Below are 19,204 nucleotides of genomic sequence, written 5' to 3'. Positions count from 1 at the left end.
AGCATCAGGCTGTCCTAGTTTCGGTATTGGTACAACAATACTGCTGGTCCATGATGTGGGTAGTTGGCCCTCGGCATGACTCATATTGTACAATACCAACAATGGATTGCCTGGCACACGCCTTAGTAGTCTAACGATGTTGTAGGTGACTCCGTCCTCTCCAGGGGAAGTAGACCTACCCCTGGCGAGGGCGGCGTCAAGCTCCCACTCAGTATATGGAACATCACACTCATCGTGCTGTTTGGCCAGCATAAAGTTAATAAGATTACTTCTCTCTACAGACTTCGCATCAAGGAGTTCCCGAGTCCTAGCTGGTAACATGTCATAGCTAGAGACATGAGCCCACTTTGTTATTAGCTCATTCGACTTTTGCAGAGGGTTTGGATGGGAGACGTGTCTACTGTTTTTACCTCTGATTGTGTTTATGTCTTTCCAGGCCTTGCTGAGGGATGTATGTTGGTTCAAGCTGTTGACATATGTCTTCCATACATTTTGTCTGAGTTCGTTTACACGTTCCCTGACAGCAGCAAGGGAAGCTTGATACAATTGTAACATTTGAGGTGTTCTAATTTGTTTGCAACCCTTACCCACCCTCCTGACCCTAGTCCTGAGTTTTTTCAGCTCAGGGTCATTATAGCACTGCTGTTGCCTGTTCCCATTATGCTGACCACGTTTTCTCCTTTTTTTGGTGGAGGCATTGTTGGTGAAGTATACATAAGTCCTATCTATCAGATCGTAGTGGAAACTTTGTTAGTTGTCAGGCTTGTAGTCCTTGTACCAGTCATGGATGAAGTCTATGAACTGGCTTTCATGTTCTTGTTTGACTGTGATTCTACGTCTGTTGAGTTTACCACCAGTGGGGGTGTCATTGGCTACATGTATACTAGCTTGGATTGGCCTGTGGTCAGACATAAGATCAGTGACAACATCAGAGCTATGAGTTGTGTATGAAAGATTAAAACCAATACACTTGTCTAGACCCCCACCATACATGTGTGTTGGTTCACTATTACCTATAATTCGAACATCTTCATATGCGCTGAGAAGTGAGATAAGTCTCCTACCATTGGTGTTAGTGGTGGAGTCACCTAATTCTTGTATCTAGTATTCAGGTCACCCATCATGACAGTGGGCTCAGTGTGTAAAAAGTCTGGGAGATCTGTGTATTGAAGCTGATCTGAGGGAGCATAGGCATTTAGCACGTTGAGTGTGGAGTTGCCCAGGTGGATAGTGATCCCATGGTACTGAAGGTTGGTAGCCGTTTTGGATACAAGAGGTACATGCGGAAGTGACTTCTTAACATACATCAAACATGTGTGAGTAGAACTAGGATCATAATACACATAATTGGGCAGACTGGGTGGGGGCATACCAGAGGAGGAGACAGGGTTGGGTGGGTCATCAATGTCGCTTTCTTCAGACAGGTTTATGTACTGTGGAAACTTACTGGTTGAAGGTATTGAATCATCTTGAGGGAGTGAAGAGGCAGCACTGGTGGGGTGTGAGGAGACAGCACTGGGGGACTTCTTAAAATAGATGTCCAATTTAGACTGCACAGTTTGCTTTTTCTTTTCATTATAAATTTCTCTGTAGCAAGCAAGTGCATCTTGGATCATTCTGTCAACTTTGGCAAAACGCTCATAATTTTGATCCATGCCATCAAACATTTGCATCCCTTTAATAATTGTAGCAAATGCCTCTGCCATTTGCTTCACTGAAAACTTTTTGGGGGGGTGCAGGTCCTTCTTCTACATTTAGACTGGCTTCTTCCTCTGTATCTTTGTGTGCTTCCAGTTCGATGAGTTCTTCGTTACTGAGCTCTTCTGCTACACTTTCAACCAACTGTTCAACATCTTCATTATCAATTTCTAACTGAAGCTGTTTACCTAACTCCACTATCTTGTTACTAATATCCAAAATAACTTAATTTTCATTAAATCCTCTAAAACTGTTCACATATCTTTTCAGGATTTTCTTCCATATTCCATTCATGCAATGTTTTGTAACCTGATCCCATGCTGCACTAATGTTCTTTATACATGACAAAACGTTGTACTCCTTCCAAAACTCTCTGAGCGTTTTCTCACCTTCAGTAGCAGCAACAGCCTGAGCGAAGGTCGTGCGTAAATAATACGCTTTAAAGGCAGCAATAGCACCTTGATCCATGGGTTGGATGTTAGGTGGAATGTAGACTACCTTAACATCAGGGTGCATGTCGTCCAGGTGTGGTGGGTGTCCCGGAGCATTATCCAAAATCAGCAAATTCTTGAATGGAATCCGTTGTTGCACACTACTCCTTGGCTCGAGGAATGAAACAATTCATGAACCAATCCCCAAACAGTACAATGGTCATCCAGGCTTTCTTATTACTGCGATAAAACACTGGCAGTGTGTGCTTGCTGACATGTTTAAAAGCCCTGGGGTTCTCTGAACGATAGAACATGAAGGGCTTTAGCTTGAAACCAGCAAAATTCCCACAGAAACATTATAGAATATTGTACATCATTTTTATTTTTTTCTTTCTCCCAATATGAGACTCAATATATAAGTAGGTGTTGGTAACTTCTAAATATTAACCAAATAAAATATTTAAATAGTGTTCCCAATTTATGAAATGATGAATAATAATGAAAACACAGTATCATTTTAGGCAGCAGATATTTTGCCATAACCGATCAGTTTCTACTAATGCTATTTTACCGTGAGTGAACTCTGATTGGCTAATCGTCCATTACCGGTGAACAATGCGAGAACTATATTTGACCGTGACTCTGGTGGCATTTGGCATTTATTTTGTTATGAGTCAATAGTTGTGTAGCTGTAAACATACCAAACCATATATCTGTTGTGCATGGAAACATACCATTATAAAAGAGGCGACATTTACTAACAGAACATGACCTAACCAACAAAGGAATTCTACCTAACCTTACCTAACTTCCTAGCCGGGGGACACAACCCCTGTCATATTAAACAATGTACCTAGCCAATCAAAATGCACACAGCAAAATAGTGTTAGTAGGAGCTTAGCTGGTCACAGTAAAATATCCACTACGATCATTTAAACATTTCATCTGTGAACAATGGGTCAATTTATAGCAGTGCACTGTTCTTTCTTTGGGTATTAGAAATGGGTAAAAACATAGAAAAATCACCAACAACCAAACCTAATCTAACCTAACCTATCTCACTCTAATCTAACCTAATCAGGGGAGTGCAGGGGGGCTTTTAGGTTAGGTTAGATCAGTGGTTCCCAAACTGGGGGACGTGCCCCCAGCGTGAGGTGGGTACAGGGGAGGTGTGAAGCCATCTGCCCAAATTTGATATTTTTTGCTCCAAAAGAATATAATGAAGAAACTCTTTCAGGAGTAACTCTCTCTCTGTTTAAATCTTCCACACATCCGTGCAAAACCAAAGTGTAGCAGTCACCCCTATCCGTTTTCTATAATTTCATCTCTCTCACCTTACACGTCTTGTACATGTCATGCATACCATACTGACTGTCACACTACTCTTATCTTTCACAAGGAGTTATCTGATCCTCAACAATACTAAAGTATAATTATAATACAAAATTAAATCTATGTAGATTTTACATACAAAAATATAATGGGGGAGGTGTGAGGACTTCGCAAAAAACAAAAGGGGCGTCAGGTTAAAAAGTTTGGGAACCACTGGGTTAGATAGAATGGTGCACTGATATAAAAAGACTGGGTGAATTTATAGTCTTGCACCGGTCTTTCTTTCGCTGTTATTAATATCTATTTCATAATGATTAGACCATTCTAAAACATTTTTCTTCTATGACATTTCCACCAGAAATTAAGGATAACCGAGATATTAATTTTTCATTATTATTACATTCCCTCAGTCACAAGTTTTGCCATGTCTTGTTTACTTTTGGCGGAGTCTGACACCCTTTACGCATCACTCCTTACCTCTGTCTTGACAACCCAGATTTTATTTTAGTTTAACAAATTTATTGACAAACCTTGGAGTAATTCAGTCAGGTATTAACACTGAGGGTGGTAAAACTTCTCACTGCAACGCAGGACAGAGGTTCATACACAAAGAAATACATCACATTCATTAACAGTATATATAGGTCAGAGTCATGTGGGTGATGTCACTGTTTACTGCCATGCAAGATAGTGGTTCATACACATTGGACGTCATATTCTAATGAACCCGATTCTTTTTCAGATTAAGGTAAGCTGTAGGGGCATGAACACAGATTAGGTTAGGTTAGGTTAGGTTAGGTTAGGTCAGATCAGGTCAGATTTTGCTAGTTGGTTGGTATTTTATTTTACTTATTTATTTTTTAAAAACCAACTTTTCCGTAATGATTGTTGGGAGGGGGGGGGGGTTAATCTCAAAATCTAGTGTTTTCCGGCAGAAATTAATATCAAATTCATTCGAAATTCATCAACACCATAGGAACAACCTATTTTTAATACCAAAATAAAGACTGGTCCAATACTACCTACTCCGGTAAAACTAAACAAGACATGACGAAACTTGTGACTGAGGGAATGTAATAATGTTGAGAAATTATTATCTCAATTATCCATAATTTCCGGTGGAAATATCTAAGAAGAAATATGTCTTAGAATTGTTTAAACATTGCAAAATATATATAAAGACAGTGTAACAGCGAAAGAATGACCGGTGTAAGACTATAAACTGACCAAAGACCGAACAATGTATAGTACAGTACATGTGTACAGCTCCCAATTGTTTACCTTATATACCTAATGACCACCTAAACTTGAGTTCGCCATGCCGAGAGAAGACCAGTGTGGCAAGTACTGTATGTAACACCCCTCGCCATGCCGAGAGAAGACCAGTGTGGCAAGTACTGTATGTAACACCCCTCCATTACTCTTGAGAGAACCACAACTTCCCTGTTTCAGGTGGGAGTGTTTCAATCTATACCACCTGGCACCCTCTGTGACAGAAAAATTCCTCTAATTTTGACCATTTATCTTTAAATATCGAATTTATTGTATAAAAATTAGTTTTTATATTTATATATGTATTAATTAATAATAATAAAATATAACACACACATTTAATCAATTAAAAAAAATTATGATCCAGTTGAAGCCACAAGCACTTAACGGAACAAGTTGTTGACACACTGTAAGGGAGACAGACACACGTGGAGTAACACCATACAGTAGGTGTTGTCTTACCTTCTGTTGATCAGTGGAGTAACACCATACAGTAGGTGTTGTCTTACCTTCTGTTGATCAGTGGAGTAACACCATACAGTAGGTGTTGTCTTACCTTCTGTTGATCATGGGGAAGAAAAGAAAATATGGAGAGAACCAGGATGATGATGATAGCGCAGAGGAATCCTCTCAAAGACAAATAACAGCGGGACACATCCGGAATCTAGAGACGAGACTTATTGTCGTCTTGGAAAGAGCAAACCTGGAAAGTGTTAAGGTAGATATTATTTATGGGTAATTATTGTATTTAATGGGGTAAGTCATGAGTAATGTTGTATTTTATGGGGTAAGTCATGAGTAATGTTGTATTAATGGCATAAGTCATGAGTAATGTTGTATTTAATGGGGTAAGTCATGAGTAATGTTGTATTAATGGCATAAGTCATGACTCCTGAGTAATGTATTTAATTGGATAAGCCATGAGTAATGTATTTTATGGGGTAAGTCATGAGTAATGTTGTATTTAATGGGGTAAGTCATGGGTAATATTGGTAAATATATAGAAAACACTGGCTCCTTGACCCAGGAATAAGACTTACTTCATCATGTTCAACACAGGCAAAGAGGATATAAAGTATGTCTTGTTCCTAGGTCAAGGAGTTAGCATCAGTGCCAGACCACACTCCTCAAGTATTATCCAAATTTTCGTTTAAGTTAGATTATGTCAGTTTAAGAGAAGATAGCTTACCAAATGGTTAAAAACTCATTTCCATTGTTGTAACGACGACCAGAGAGTTACTTTTTAGGCCCATATGCAAGATCAGCCGTGGTGTACACCATGCCGTGGTATCCCGGCAGTCGTAATACAATGGAGTGAAAATGTTGTGATTATTCAAGATGGGCCATGGTGATACCCGACTCGTTTGTTGTTACTACGTCATCGTAATGTAGTCAGGTGTATCAACTGCCGGAAGACTTGGGGGTTGGTATGCTTGCACCCTGAAAACGTTGTCAGTGGCACAAAACGTTTGCTCGTGCTACACGATTTACGAGCATAAAAAACTTGAATCCCAAGCTAAGGTGCACCTCATTTTCCTATTTTCTTGGATTATAAGCCAATTCTGGGAATAAAATACGATCATTTACAGTGAATATAGGTAAATAAAGCCTGTGACAACCATAAAAATGTAGGAATAGAGTGTAATATCTGTTCCTTTCTTCTTTATCGGTATTAAATCTAACAATAAAGTTATAAGTTTTCATGAACTTGGGGTTGGGTGAGTGTAAATAAAGAGAACTATGGCCTGTTCTGTGGATGAAGTCAGTAGAATATACCGAAGTACAGTATTAGGTACAGTATTATAATTTTGTTATGACAGTGATGAACTCACTGTACAGATGAATTAGGATAAAATCTTGAAAAAATATCACCATAACTGTTAGTTTTCTATCAAACAGGAAATTATCTTTATACCAAAATTTTTACTTTCATATTATACAAGGCCAGTTATCTACAAGATATGAAAATTTGAGATAATGTTTCCTACTTGTCTCCACCTGATTATAGTAATACAATAAATACCCCTCCAAAAAAGCAAGACATGAACACTTTCCCAATGTCAGGAGTAAAAATGTATACAATATGTTAAGACATGGACTAAACCAGAAGTCGGAGAAAAGTCTCTGTTGTTTAAATAGTCTTTTATTTGGAAAAATATTACATGTAAATACTGTATATGGATCCTCACTAGAGAGCCTTCATATAGTTAGTGTGCAGACATTTGTTTACAAGGCATATACTGTACTCAACTATTATGGAAATGAAGACATGTTTGGTTAGATTACGTTCATCTTGTGAGCAAATGTCATGGAACCCATATACAGTAGGTATAGTCATGAAATTCTACTAACTAATCAGAGACTAACAATGTTAAACATAGAACAAGTTGATAATTAAAGGGTTTAAAAATATCCTCAATACAGTCTGCAATGTTAATTGCAAATCATTCCTGCATTTTTTAATGTTTAATATAAACTGTAATAATAATAAGGATAAGAATACAATGATAATGCTTATTTCAGAATACTGTATAGCCTTTATTAAAAGCAGGATATGTTATAATACTGAGTTGTACCCCACTTAACGCGGTCAATTGAACCCAGAGGGTCCCGTGTTAAGTGAAAACCGGGTTAAGTGAATAACAGAACATATGGGATTAATTCCAATAGAACCCAGCCCGACCCCCAAACTCCACTTTTTGACGACAAATAACTATGTTGTAGTAAAAATAACATCTTAATTTTATGATGGTACATGCACACAATTAATACTTAAGAGAAATAGAGAAATACAGTCGCCAAGTTAATGTCCATTCAAATAATGGACTCAACTCCCTCCCCCTCTTCTCACACTACACTCACTGGCTCTTCCCTCTGAGAAATTTTTGGGGGAAAACCAGGTATAGTAATAAATAATTCCTCAAACTAAAGTTAGGATAATATAATTGACATTGTTGGATTCCTTGTAAGACCAGGAATATTTTGAATATAAATGTCATATATTTTTCACAAAAGATAACATATTTACTCAGAATAAACTTTACATCTAAAATTTGTATGTCTAATGCAAAATCTATGATGTTTATATTCAAAATGATCAGCAAATTGTAAGAATTCCAGCAATGTAAATTATATTCTGGCCGGATAATTTGTATGAATTTTATGAGCTAAAACAAATATCTTCAGTTAATAAAAAAAAAAAAATATTCTTCGACACTATCTGTCAATCAAAGTACCCCACCTTGCCTTCCCCCCTCTTCCAACCGCGTGGTCAGTCCCAACCCTCCCCCCACCCCCCACCAATCCTCCATTCAAGAGTTTTTAACATTTAGTATTAAATAATACCTCAGATTAAAGTTAGGATAATATAATTGACATTGCTGGATTCCTTGTAAGACCAGGAATATTTTGAATATAAATGTCATATATTTTGGACAAAAGATAACATAATTACCTAGAGAACAATTTTTATCTAAAAATTGTATGTTTAATGCAAAATATATGTTGTTTATATTCAAAATGATCACCAAATTATAAGAATTCCAGCAATGTAAATTATATTCTGACCGGGTAATTTGTATGAATTTTATGAGCTAAAACAAATATCTTCAGTTAATAAAAAAAAAAATAATTCTTCACGGGGTAACAGATGGTCGGTCGGTCGGTCCCTCCCTCCCCCCCACCCCCCACCAACCGTCCCAAGGAGATGTGTGGGATAACCACTAAATTTTAATAAATAATACCTCAAACTAAAGTTAGGATAATATAATTGACATTGCTGGATTCCTTGTAAGACCAGGAATATTTTGAATATAAATGTCATATATTTTGGACAAAAGATAACATAATTACCTAGAGAACAATTTTTATCTAAAAATTGTATGTTTAATGCAAAATATATGTTGTTTATATTCAAAATGATCACCAAATTATAAGAATTCCAGCAATGTAAATTATATTCTGGCTGGGTAATTTGTATGAATTTTATGAGCTAAAACAGGCAGGGTGGCAGGGTGGCGGGTGGTGCGAATCTAAAAATAGCTCTCGAGCCGGACACTCACCGCGTATATGATGAAAAATGCCGCGTTAAGTGAAAGTTCAGCTTTGGCAAGGCACCGCGTATATGCGAAAACGCGTTAAGTGAAAGCGCGTTAAGCGGGGTAATACTGTATATGGATGATCAAGAGTAAAGTATTTTAAAAGAAAAATTCATCCACAAATTTCACAAATAAATTAATACGTAATATCCACGTATGTATGCAGAGTGTAAAATAAAAAAATAATAATAATTAAGGCATACAGTATGTTATGATTTCTCCAAGGTATATGTTCAGAAAATTCCAGAAACTGCATTTTTTCTGGTCTATGAGTAATTTGGGGATTTTACGGAAAGTCTCCAATTTTGTCTGGTCTGAGTTTGGGAACCAGTTCCGAGGTTAAGCTAGAAAGCAAATTCCAAAATCTTCCCTGGAACCGGAAAAATTCCCCATCAATCATGATACCAAGATTTGTTTCTTCAGTATTGGTGAAAGGTGAATAGTCAGCTGTATCTCCACCTGTAAGTGAAAATAAAGTCATTAATATTGTGTTAGTTAAATTTGCGAATTCTGAAACATCTATATTTATGAGGGTTAATATTTATAAGTTTCCAACATCTAAATATTGAGGGTAATTTTGTCTGTTAAAAAAAAATATAAAATAAAAATTCCAAAGGAAACTCAGATTTGTTTAGTTTGATATGCAACACACACGAAAAAAAATTACTGTTTTTCTAATGTACTGTACAGTGATCCCTCGGTTAACGAGCGCCTCGGTTAACGAGATTTCGGTTAACGATTTACCTTCCATAAGATTCTTAACTTCAGTTAACGAGCAATCCCTCGATTAACGAGTTTTTTACGAGCCGACTTCAACATGTTTTCGCTTGCATTTGGCGGTCCACCAGCTGTAGTATTAGTCCGCCAATACAGTAATCGGTTTTAGGGCTTAAATTCCTTACTATTTTAGTAAATATCAAGAAGTTTATACTATTCAATAATTTTAAAAGTTTAATATTAACTTTTTAGTCATTTTAACAATTATTGAACATAATTGAAGGTAAAGAAACTAGTTTCTGGCGTGCCATCCAGCCTGTTAACACACCAGACAGGCGTTAGTCTCTCTCTGTTTTCAGTGGAGGTAACATTTTGCTTGAGACTCTCTTCAACTAAACGCTTTTTTTCTGTGTTTCCAAGCAAATTATTGGTCATTTTGAAATTTATTTTACATTTTGACAATATATAATGCAGTGCAGTGTTGATTTAAAGAAAATAATCTTGAATTACACCAAGAGAATTAAAATTTTATGGGTGAAATGGTGCCATGGGGTGACTTCTCTTCCACCCCAATGCCTTCTCTTCTCCCTTCTCCTCCACCCCCATTCTAATTCCCATCATCATCATCATCCAGGAGCTTTCTACATACACACCTCAAAGTAAGTGTACTTTTCTACCTTTTTTGTTGAATTTAGGCAATTTTCAGTGAGCTGGAACCAATTACCCAAAAACCCATTGAAACAATGGTTTCGGTTAACGAGTTTTTCGGTTAACGAGCAACCTGCTGGAACGGATTGTGCTCGTTAACCGAGGGACCACTGTAGTGTATGTTGTTATGGTGATTCCAAAACTTTGATCCCTTTTTTGGAGAAATTCATTGAACAAAAATTATAAGCCCTTTAAAATTTTAATGATCTATATAAAAATGTTAACCTAACCTACCTAACTTAACCTAATTGGAAACTGACTTAACTCTCATAAAATAAAGTACACTATACTGTCTTTCATATTTTAAAGGTTGGATTAAGGACAAATTCACTGAGGTTAATTTCTGGTTACAGTTAATTAGTCAAGTCTGACATATTTCTATTGTCATCATTAGAATTTACGTATATCACATTTATTGAAGATTCATAATTTCATTATCTTTGAATATCCAAGAATTGTAATATAAAAACAATTAACGGTAAAGGGAGTCATACCTGTGATTACTTTCTACAATTATTACATCTAGCTATAATTGAGTGGAGCATCAAGGTGAGTTAGGTAAGCTACAAGGAGTTTAAAGATGAGAATGTATTACAGTTTCTCCTCGACTTACGGCAGTGTTCCGTCCCGACGACCAGGTCGTAATACCTGAAATATTGTTATTAAATATTATCATCAATGACTTCTTTTGGTGTTAACAATACAATTTGGTGCTAATTTTTTCCTCTTATATAAAGCAGCTTTAGTGTATAGGGTGAAACATCTATCATGAAGTGATTGTCATTAGAACTTTACGGGGTCTGAATTTGTAAAAAAACACAACAAATGTTTTTAATCTACTCATAATCAATTTGGTAAAATGAATGTTTAGGTCATCCACCTACTTGGCATTTGAAAAAACATAATTTCAATGTCACCAAACCTAACCTAACCCAACTTAACTAATCTAACGTAACCTAACTTAACTGGTAAAAATCGGTCAAGTTAAAATCATTAAATTCGCTGGATGGCCAAAAGATAATAATATCATCAATTCCATTTACTTTAGAAGGACTTATTCATTTTTGTTGAAATCATGGACATACAAAGCCAATATATCTACATTTGATTCTACCAGTGTGAATGGCAAAGTTAATTAATATCACCACTCCAACTGTTGGCCCAAACAAGTCGTAAAGTAGTTCTTTCTTGTAATACATTGAGTCACTAACGGAATAAATAAATAAAACATGAATTTAGGTCACTGAATTTATCTTATTAGTAGCAAATTGTGGTTAAACTGATACACAAATGAAACGTGCCTGGGAAGTATCTAGCACTAGTTACCTGGCATATTTGGACTTATTAAAATATGAAATCTAGGCTAATAAGTAATTATACTAAGGAAATAATTATTTTGGTAGTGCTGGACGGTTATTAATTGCGCTCATTACGAAAATTGGGTTGATATTAATTCTGATAAAGGACGTCCATCGACCATCACGGATGTACCAGTTTGGATTCACCTGGCATTGGTTACCCGGCATATTTGGACATATTAAAGTGTGAAATTTATGCACAAAGTATTTATACTAAAGAAATAATTATTTTGGTAGTGCTGGACTGTTATTAATTGCCCTCATTACGAAATTTGGGTCGATATTAATTCTGATAAAGGATGTCATTCACCATCTCAGAGGAAGCTGTTCTCACCACTCTTCAAATAGACCTTTTATGACTTTTTTTTAGTTTAATTTGATTTCAATACATTTCTACACATAAATTAGTTGTATTAGTTATCTTAAAGGCTTACCTTTTATGATGGTTAGGCGAATTTGGAGGATATAAACGGCGATGAGACAAGTAGAGGCTGGCGGCATTTTTCGTACACAAACATGGACCGCTTTTAAAAAGAACAATACAATTCTGCATGTGCTGTTCTATATGGAGTATATCGTATAAAAAATATTATTCCTTTGCAGATTTATACATTTTATGTCCATCCAAATCAATTTTCTTTCTTTTGGTTTCAAAAATAGTTCCCTCGTAGTGATCATCGGACGGGGGGTACGTGTACCACGAAATTTCCCCATGTTCCAATAATGAGTCATACATATTTTTCTTTTTTTCAACCAAAAATGCTTCTTGCATAACAACCATGGGAGTACTACAGCATGGTATACACCACGGCTGATCTTGCATATGGGCCTTAGCACCAAGGGCTATAGTGAAAAACTGGGAGTTTTGATTTGAAATTTTTGGCTAAAACTTACAATAACACCCGTTAAAAGGAACAACAGTAATCATGGAGGAGATGGCTAACACCAGAAGGCGTTCAATTTTGTTCATTTTTTCTACAGATGTTATTATTTTAGTATTTTAAAATAGGCTACATAGTAGAACCTAGGTGTGTACACTGACAATGAACTGAAGTTTTTGGGTAATTGGGAGAAGAAAGTATATCAGGCAACTAAGTTATTAGGTCTTATAAGAGGGTTGTTCAGATATCTAGACGGTTCGTCCCTCATAACAATCTTCAAGGAGTGAAGTGCTTCCCCATCTGGAGTACTGTCACCCTGTCTGGTCCTCAAGATATGCCAGGGGCTGTCAGCTGATTGAAAATGTCCAAAGGAGGGTGAAACTGTTTAATTTCTGTTTCATCAGTAGGAGTAACAGGAGAACAGATAATCTCAACTGTTACTCAACTACGGTGTAACAAATAATTTCTGTTACCAAAATTGTCACGGTTACTTGGAGTACACTTGACTAACTGTAGACTGGTCACCTTAGACTGGTCCTAGACTGGGTCCTCTTAAGCTGCGCTTTGCCGATGTAGCTTTTACTTCTTTGTATAACAGTGTAACACAGTAATGGGGAGAACATAATATCTCTACCTTTACCAACTGTGTATCTGTTGGGTGACTGTTACCATTGTACAACAACTACTTGTGAAGCTGTCATATACGTAACAACCTTCCTGGGTTGTCACCACTTGTAACAATCACTTGTGAAGCATGTTACCTTATATTCTAGACGACTAAAACATAGATAAAAGTTTATTGGGTTTTCAGTAACGAAATCCAACTGTCCTTTCTTTGTTGATTATAAAAGGTTTCTATGTACACTTTCAAAAAGGATTATCACCGTAACTATCTCAATGAGCTATGAGTGTTAAATGAGGACGGAGGCTAACTTAGATTAGCTCTACTAAATACGTCCGATTGATGTAAGAGTGGAAGTGTTCGTGAGTAGAGACCCCTCGAGGAGAACGGAATATATCAAACGTCCTCCCTCGAGGAAAGACGGAGCACATCAGGGATGGCTCTAATAACATCTACCTCTCGTCAGGGTTATCAAACTACTGCCTGCAATGGGTGGCCAGGGAGCCGGCTACTTATGCCTGAGCTTAGCATTAAGTGACGCGCCTTCCTGTGGACACACCTTATCACGTGCTCTGAACATGAACCTCATAGCTAGTGGAAAGTTACAGGGGGTGATAGTTATACAAGTCTAATGTAATTATCCCACATTTATATAAGTACGTCTGCCTATGAGACAGGGGCTAATACAAGGGCCACCAGACTGGTGCCTGCACTGCGGCACCTCAACTACCCTGAGAGATTGGAGCACCTGAACTTGCCAAGCTTATTCTACAGATGGGCAAGGGGAGATCTGATTGAGGTGTACAAGCATCTCAAAGGGCACTACTCAGTCGAATGCCCATACCTGGAGCTGGCGGACGCTCGCCCCACAAGGGGTCACAGCTCAAGGTTAAAGAAGCCGCAAGTCCGGAAAACTGTGGGGTAACTTTTTCGGAATGAGAGTTGTGAATTCATGGGACAACCTGCCAGAGTGTGTGGTGAATGCACCGAGTGTGAGCTCTTTCAAGACCAGACTTGACCAACACTGGAGCCGGTTCAGATACATTCAGGAGCCGGTGCATGCCCAGTAAGCTACTCCTCAACTTACGACTGTCCCAGTCGTACCAAATTTTTTTCAAATTACGTATTTTTGAGTCCCGACGTTAGTGATTGCGCTGTGTACTGACAAAATTTTCGTTTGTAATTCCCTTTAAAATGGCTGGCAAACGTAAAAGTAAGAGTTTTGTGGTGCTGAAAAGAAAAAAGAGACACCCATTTTAGATTTTCTCTATGTATATTATTTTTGCATTTTCGACTTACGACCTGGTCGTCGGTCCCTAACTGCGTCGTAAGTTGACTGTAAGAGTTGCTGGAAATATTCATGTGTATGGAACAGTAGGCAGGTACCAAACAGGGAGGTACTACCGCCTGGGACGATATTGGCAGCATAATGTGTTGTCTAATGGTAGACCCTGCTGCCATATGGCATCACGAAAATTTTTACCAAGTCCCAGGTTGCTGATCTGTCTTTTTGCCTCATTTTTACACAATTGCAGGGTCTCAATTGTCTCTCTTACTATTGACAACACAACAAATATAACCGTACTCACTCTTGATCTGTTCTATTCTTTTATTCTCCTATGATATCAGTTGACAATAATATTGAAGCGGGGCGTTCTGGGATGGGTCCCACTGGTCGGGAAGGTTGTGGACCCCAAGTCCGACCTGATTATCATCAAACTACTGGGGCCTCAACTGACGCCACCACAGTTGCTGGAGGATCGGCCTTTTTCACACTTCATTTTTCCAACATTCGCGACCTGAGATCCAATTTTCCTACTGTGGAGCACCATCTATTAACCTCTTCCCCCGACCTCTTACTACTCTCCGAACTTCAACTGACCAAAGCAGCTTCACCCAAACCTTTTCAAGTCTCCAACTACAACCTTTATACCTCCTTCCGTTCTAAGGGAGGTGTATGCGCCTACTGCAACACATGTACACCTATAGCCCGACTCACGGATCTTGAATCTTCCCTTTATGGTGTCATCTGGCTCAAAATATCTCTACCAACTGTGACTATTTTTCTTTGTTTCCTATACTGTTCTCCCAACTCTACCAACTATTTGGAACTCTTTGACTATCTCACTTCCTGCCATGAGTCGTTCCATGAGTCGTTGCTATCCACACACCCCAACACTGAGATCCTCTACCTAGGGGATTTCAATGTACAGTCACAGAGAGTGGCTTGGCTCTGCAAGGGATGACCCAGGTGGAGCTGAGTCACTCTTCTTTTTCCTTACTTAATGATTTGGAACAAATAATCAAACACCCTACACGCGTTCCTGATCGATACGATCAACTTGCTAACATTCTTGATCTTTGTTTTACCTCTAACCCCTCACACTATTCATACTCAATTTCTGCCCCCTTAGGATATTTTGATCACAATCTTATTTTTATTAAATCAAACTGGGAACGACTACCTCCCCCACCCCCCTCTAAACGTCAACTATGGCACTATCGGAGGGCAAACTGGCAATCCTTGCGAGAATTCTTCACCGACTTTCCTTGGAATGAATGTTGCTTTTCCACTCGGGACACCACAGTATGTGCTGACAGCATTGCTGGGGTTATACAGGGTGGTACAAGTGCATTTATCCCATATTCTTCCAAAACTTTCACATTACAATCATGGTTTGATCGCTCCTGCTCTCTTGCATGCAGGGAGAGAGATAGGGCATATCAAGCTATGAAACTATCTCCTCCTATTACCCACACCTCTTTCTTTACTTCTAGGAATCGTTGTAGGGCCAAACGGAATTTTATAAATAGAAAGACCACTGTCCTGACTAATTCTTCCTCTAGTAAATCCTTCTGGTCCTAAACCAAATACATCCGTAATTACTTCTGCACTCCCTCTTTTCCTCCTTTCTCCCGACCTGATAACTCTATAGCCAACTCTCCCCTTGATAAAGCCAATCTCTTTGGCACCTTATTGTCCTCTAACTCCACCTTAGACGATTCCAACTCTATCCCTCCTCCTCCTCCTACTGAACCTATGCACTTTCCTATAATCTCCACTCGCAGGGTTGTCGGTGTGTTATCCTGGTTGGATGTGAGTAAGGCGCATGGACCGGACAGAATACCCCCTCGTGTTCTGAGGGAGTGTGCTGAAGTTCTGGCCCGTGATTGCTCGCCTCTTTTGCCCTTGCCTCAAAACCCAAACTTTAACATCTTTTTGGAAGCATGCCTTGGTTCAACCCATCCCGAAGAAGGGTGACCATTCTAGTCCCTCTTAACTATAGCCCCATTGCCCTAACTTCATCCCTCTCAAGATTTTTTAAATTATCTTGAACTCCCATTTTCTCCGTTACCTTGAACGCTGTTCTCTTTTGTCGGATTACCAGTATGGCTTTCGCCAGGTTAGATCTACTGGTGATCTGCTTTCCTACTGCACCCATGTTTGGTCATCCTCTCTTAGGGATTATGGGGAAACTTTCGTCGTGGCAAAAGTCTTTCCTTTCTAAACTTCCCTCTCATGGTTTCTCTCCCCCACTTTGTTTTCTAATTTAGCTTCCTTGAGAACCGATCCATGACAGTTGTTGTCGAGGGATCGATTTCTCGCTCTCTCTCTCTACCAGTAGTGGTGTCCCACAGGGTTCTGTTCTTTCACCTACTCTCTTCCTTCTTTCTATCAATGATTTACTTCACACTACAACTAATTCTATCCATTCTTATGCTGATGATTCTACTCTTCACTCTTCTTCACATTTTCCCCTTCCTCCTAAATCTCAAACTAGATCTGTCTCTAGAGCTGATATCATTACGTCTATCAATGCAGATCTGTGCAGCATCTCCGAATGGGGAGGTACAAACTTGGTTAAATTCAATAGTAATAAAACTCAGTACTCTGTACAGTCAGTCCTCGACTTACGACGGGGTTAGGGACCGACGACCAGGTTGTAAGTCAAATTGGTCTTAAGTCGAAAATGCAAAAATAATACATAGAAAATCTAAAATGGTGTCTCCTTTTCTTCTCAGCACCACGAGAACTCTCACTTTTACGCTTGCCAGCCATTTTAAAAGGAGTTACAAACGAAAATTTTGTCAGTACACAACGTGATCACTAACGTAGGGACTTGAAAATACGTAAATTGAAAAATATTTTATATGACTGCAGCGGTCGTATGTTGGGGTGGTCGTAAGTCGAGTATGTCGTAAGTCGAGGAGTACATGTATTTACCAATTACACTTTTCAGATTAGATGATCTCCCACCAATGATATTTCAGGATGCTATCATTCTGCCAAATTCTAAAATAGATATGCTAGGCCTCACCATATCCTCTAATATGTCATGGAAGCCACACATCCTCAACATTGCTAAAGCTGCTTCCCGAAAGCTGGGAATGCTGTACAGATGCCGTAACTACAGTCGGCCCTTAACATACACAGGGGTTATGTAACAGAGATACCCGTGGATGTTAAAAATCCGCGTATATGTTCCACCCCAAAAAAAACTGGTCCCCCCATGTCCTAATTTACCGTATATACCTGTGTGTAGTTCAATTTTTTAAGATCAAATTATTTGGCAAAAAATTGGGGGTCGACCTCTAAACGGGTAATAGTTTCGTTAGGTTGAAAAATATTTACCAGTAACTACCAGTAAACATTGGAAACTATGCACCAACGCACCACCAGCTGTGAGTGTCAGTACAGTCGCCAGGGCAGATCTCTTGCGTCATCATAGCAAGCCCAAAGTAGCCAAATCCATGGTATGGTAGCACAGGACGATGTAAAACAAAGTATTCATTTATTAAAATTTATTTATAGATACTGTACATAAATTTTTGTTCATTACATTTGAAACATCAATCTTTGTTAATTAAATTTGAAACAAAAGAAAACTACAATATCGTATTTTCATTAAAATATTACATCACAACTATATATTTTACCTTAACTGTAACTGAATGAATATAGGTATTCTCAGAAATAAATATGGAAATATAATATTTTTGCTGGAATGACGTACATATTACAGTGGAAAGATAAAATCATGAAAACAATGACTTTCGCTTTCTTTCGTTATTCAAAAGATTTTACCGTAATCGCTTTTCGAATGGTTTTCAGTTAAAAAACTGTTGTACTCGTACTGTATTACAATAATATTCTATCCTATCATTAGCCTTATAATCCCACAACTGAAAACCATTCGAAAAGCGATTACGGTAACATCTTTTGAACGAAAGAAAGAGAAAGTCATTGCTTTCGTCACAATTTTATCCCACTTTCCACTGTAATACGTACATCATTTCAGCAAAAATATTACATTTCCATGTTCTCAGAAATAAATGGTAGTTTTGTTGAAACGTAATGTACAATATTTAATATTAAAATGCAAAAATAGCTATAAAAACAATTAATACACCCGTAATGTACTGGCTGGCATCTCCACTCGTCCCTGCTCCCGCGTCCAAGGTCACCACTCCTCCCAACTCGCTCCCTCCGCTCCTCCTCCACCTCCTCACCGTCACTACTGCCGACAACGAACACAAATGTTTTGTGAATAACTGCACCTCCACTTCCTATGTACAGTACTGAACTGTACTGTGCTGTGCATTTTTACAAACAATAAACATGGCAAGAAAAGCTATTAAAAAAAAAAGAGATAAAAATTTCACTTTACTGTACAGTACCTATCCTCGGCGACAGGACGGGGGTCATCGGGCTCATCGTCACTCAATTCCATAACGGGTGGTGAAGTGGGGGCGACGGTGGATTCAGCTGCTTCCTCACTGCCGCCAGTGATTGATGGTGTTAAATCTCTCCTTCGGTGATCAAAGAACATGGTGATGGGGAGTTGTCGTCTCTTTCTTTCATTTCTTCCATGATGTTTTTGTATGGAGCGAAAACGTCATCCATCCCTCGCATGAATTTCAGGGCACGCACCATGGAGGGGTCCATACTATAGGCCAGGTTTTTCAGTGCCTCAATATTCCTGGTCATCTCCCCCAACTTCTCCAACGTTATTCCTTGGTGCTCTTCCTCATCCTCTTTCCCTTTCGCTTCCTCTTCCTTGCCTGAGTCTACTAACTCCTGTAGATC

General features: G+C 38.4%; 2 protein-coding genes across 4 annotated transcripts in view; one reads left to right on the top strand and one right to left on the bottom strand.

Moving 5' to 3' along the window:
- Window positions 1–4,976, bottom strand: part of LOC121863616 — a 63,508-nt gene extending 58,532 nt beyond the window's left edge. For both annotated transcript variants that reach the window (XM_042362354.1, XM_042362355.1), the window contains exon 1: window positions 4,743–4,976. The gene's annotated coding sequence lies outside the window, so the exon portion shown is untranslated. The remainder of the gene's footprint in view (window positions 1–4,742) is intronic.
- Window positions 4,977–5,130: 154 nt separating this feature from the next.
- Window positions 5,131–19,204, top strand: part of LOC121863615 (ribosomal RNA small subunit methyltransferase NEP1-like) — a 37,044-nt gene continuing 22,970 nt past the window's right edge. For both annotated transcript variants that reach the window (XM_042362353.1, XM_042362352.1), the window contains exon 1: window positions 5,131–5,451. In XM_042362353.1, the coding sequence (XP_042218287.1) occupies window positions 5,302–5,451 (150 nt within the window). In that variant the 5' untranslated portion in view covers window positions 5,131–5,301. The remainder of the gene's footprint in view (window positions 5,452–19,204) is intronic.

This window comes from Homarus americanus, unplaced genomic scaffold, assembly GCF_018991925.1.
Source record: "Homarus americanus isolate GMGI-L3 unplaced genomic scaffold, GMGI_Hamer_2.0 scaffold41366, whole genome shotgun sequence".
Classification (NCBI taxonomy): domain Eukaryota; kingdom Metazoa; phylum Arthropoda; class Malacostraca; order Decapoda; family Nephropidae; genus Homarus; species Homarus americanus.
This window is presented reverse-complemented; position numbering and strand designations above follow the sequence as displayed.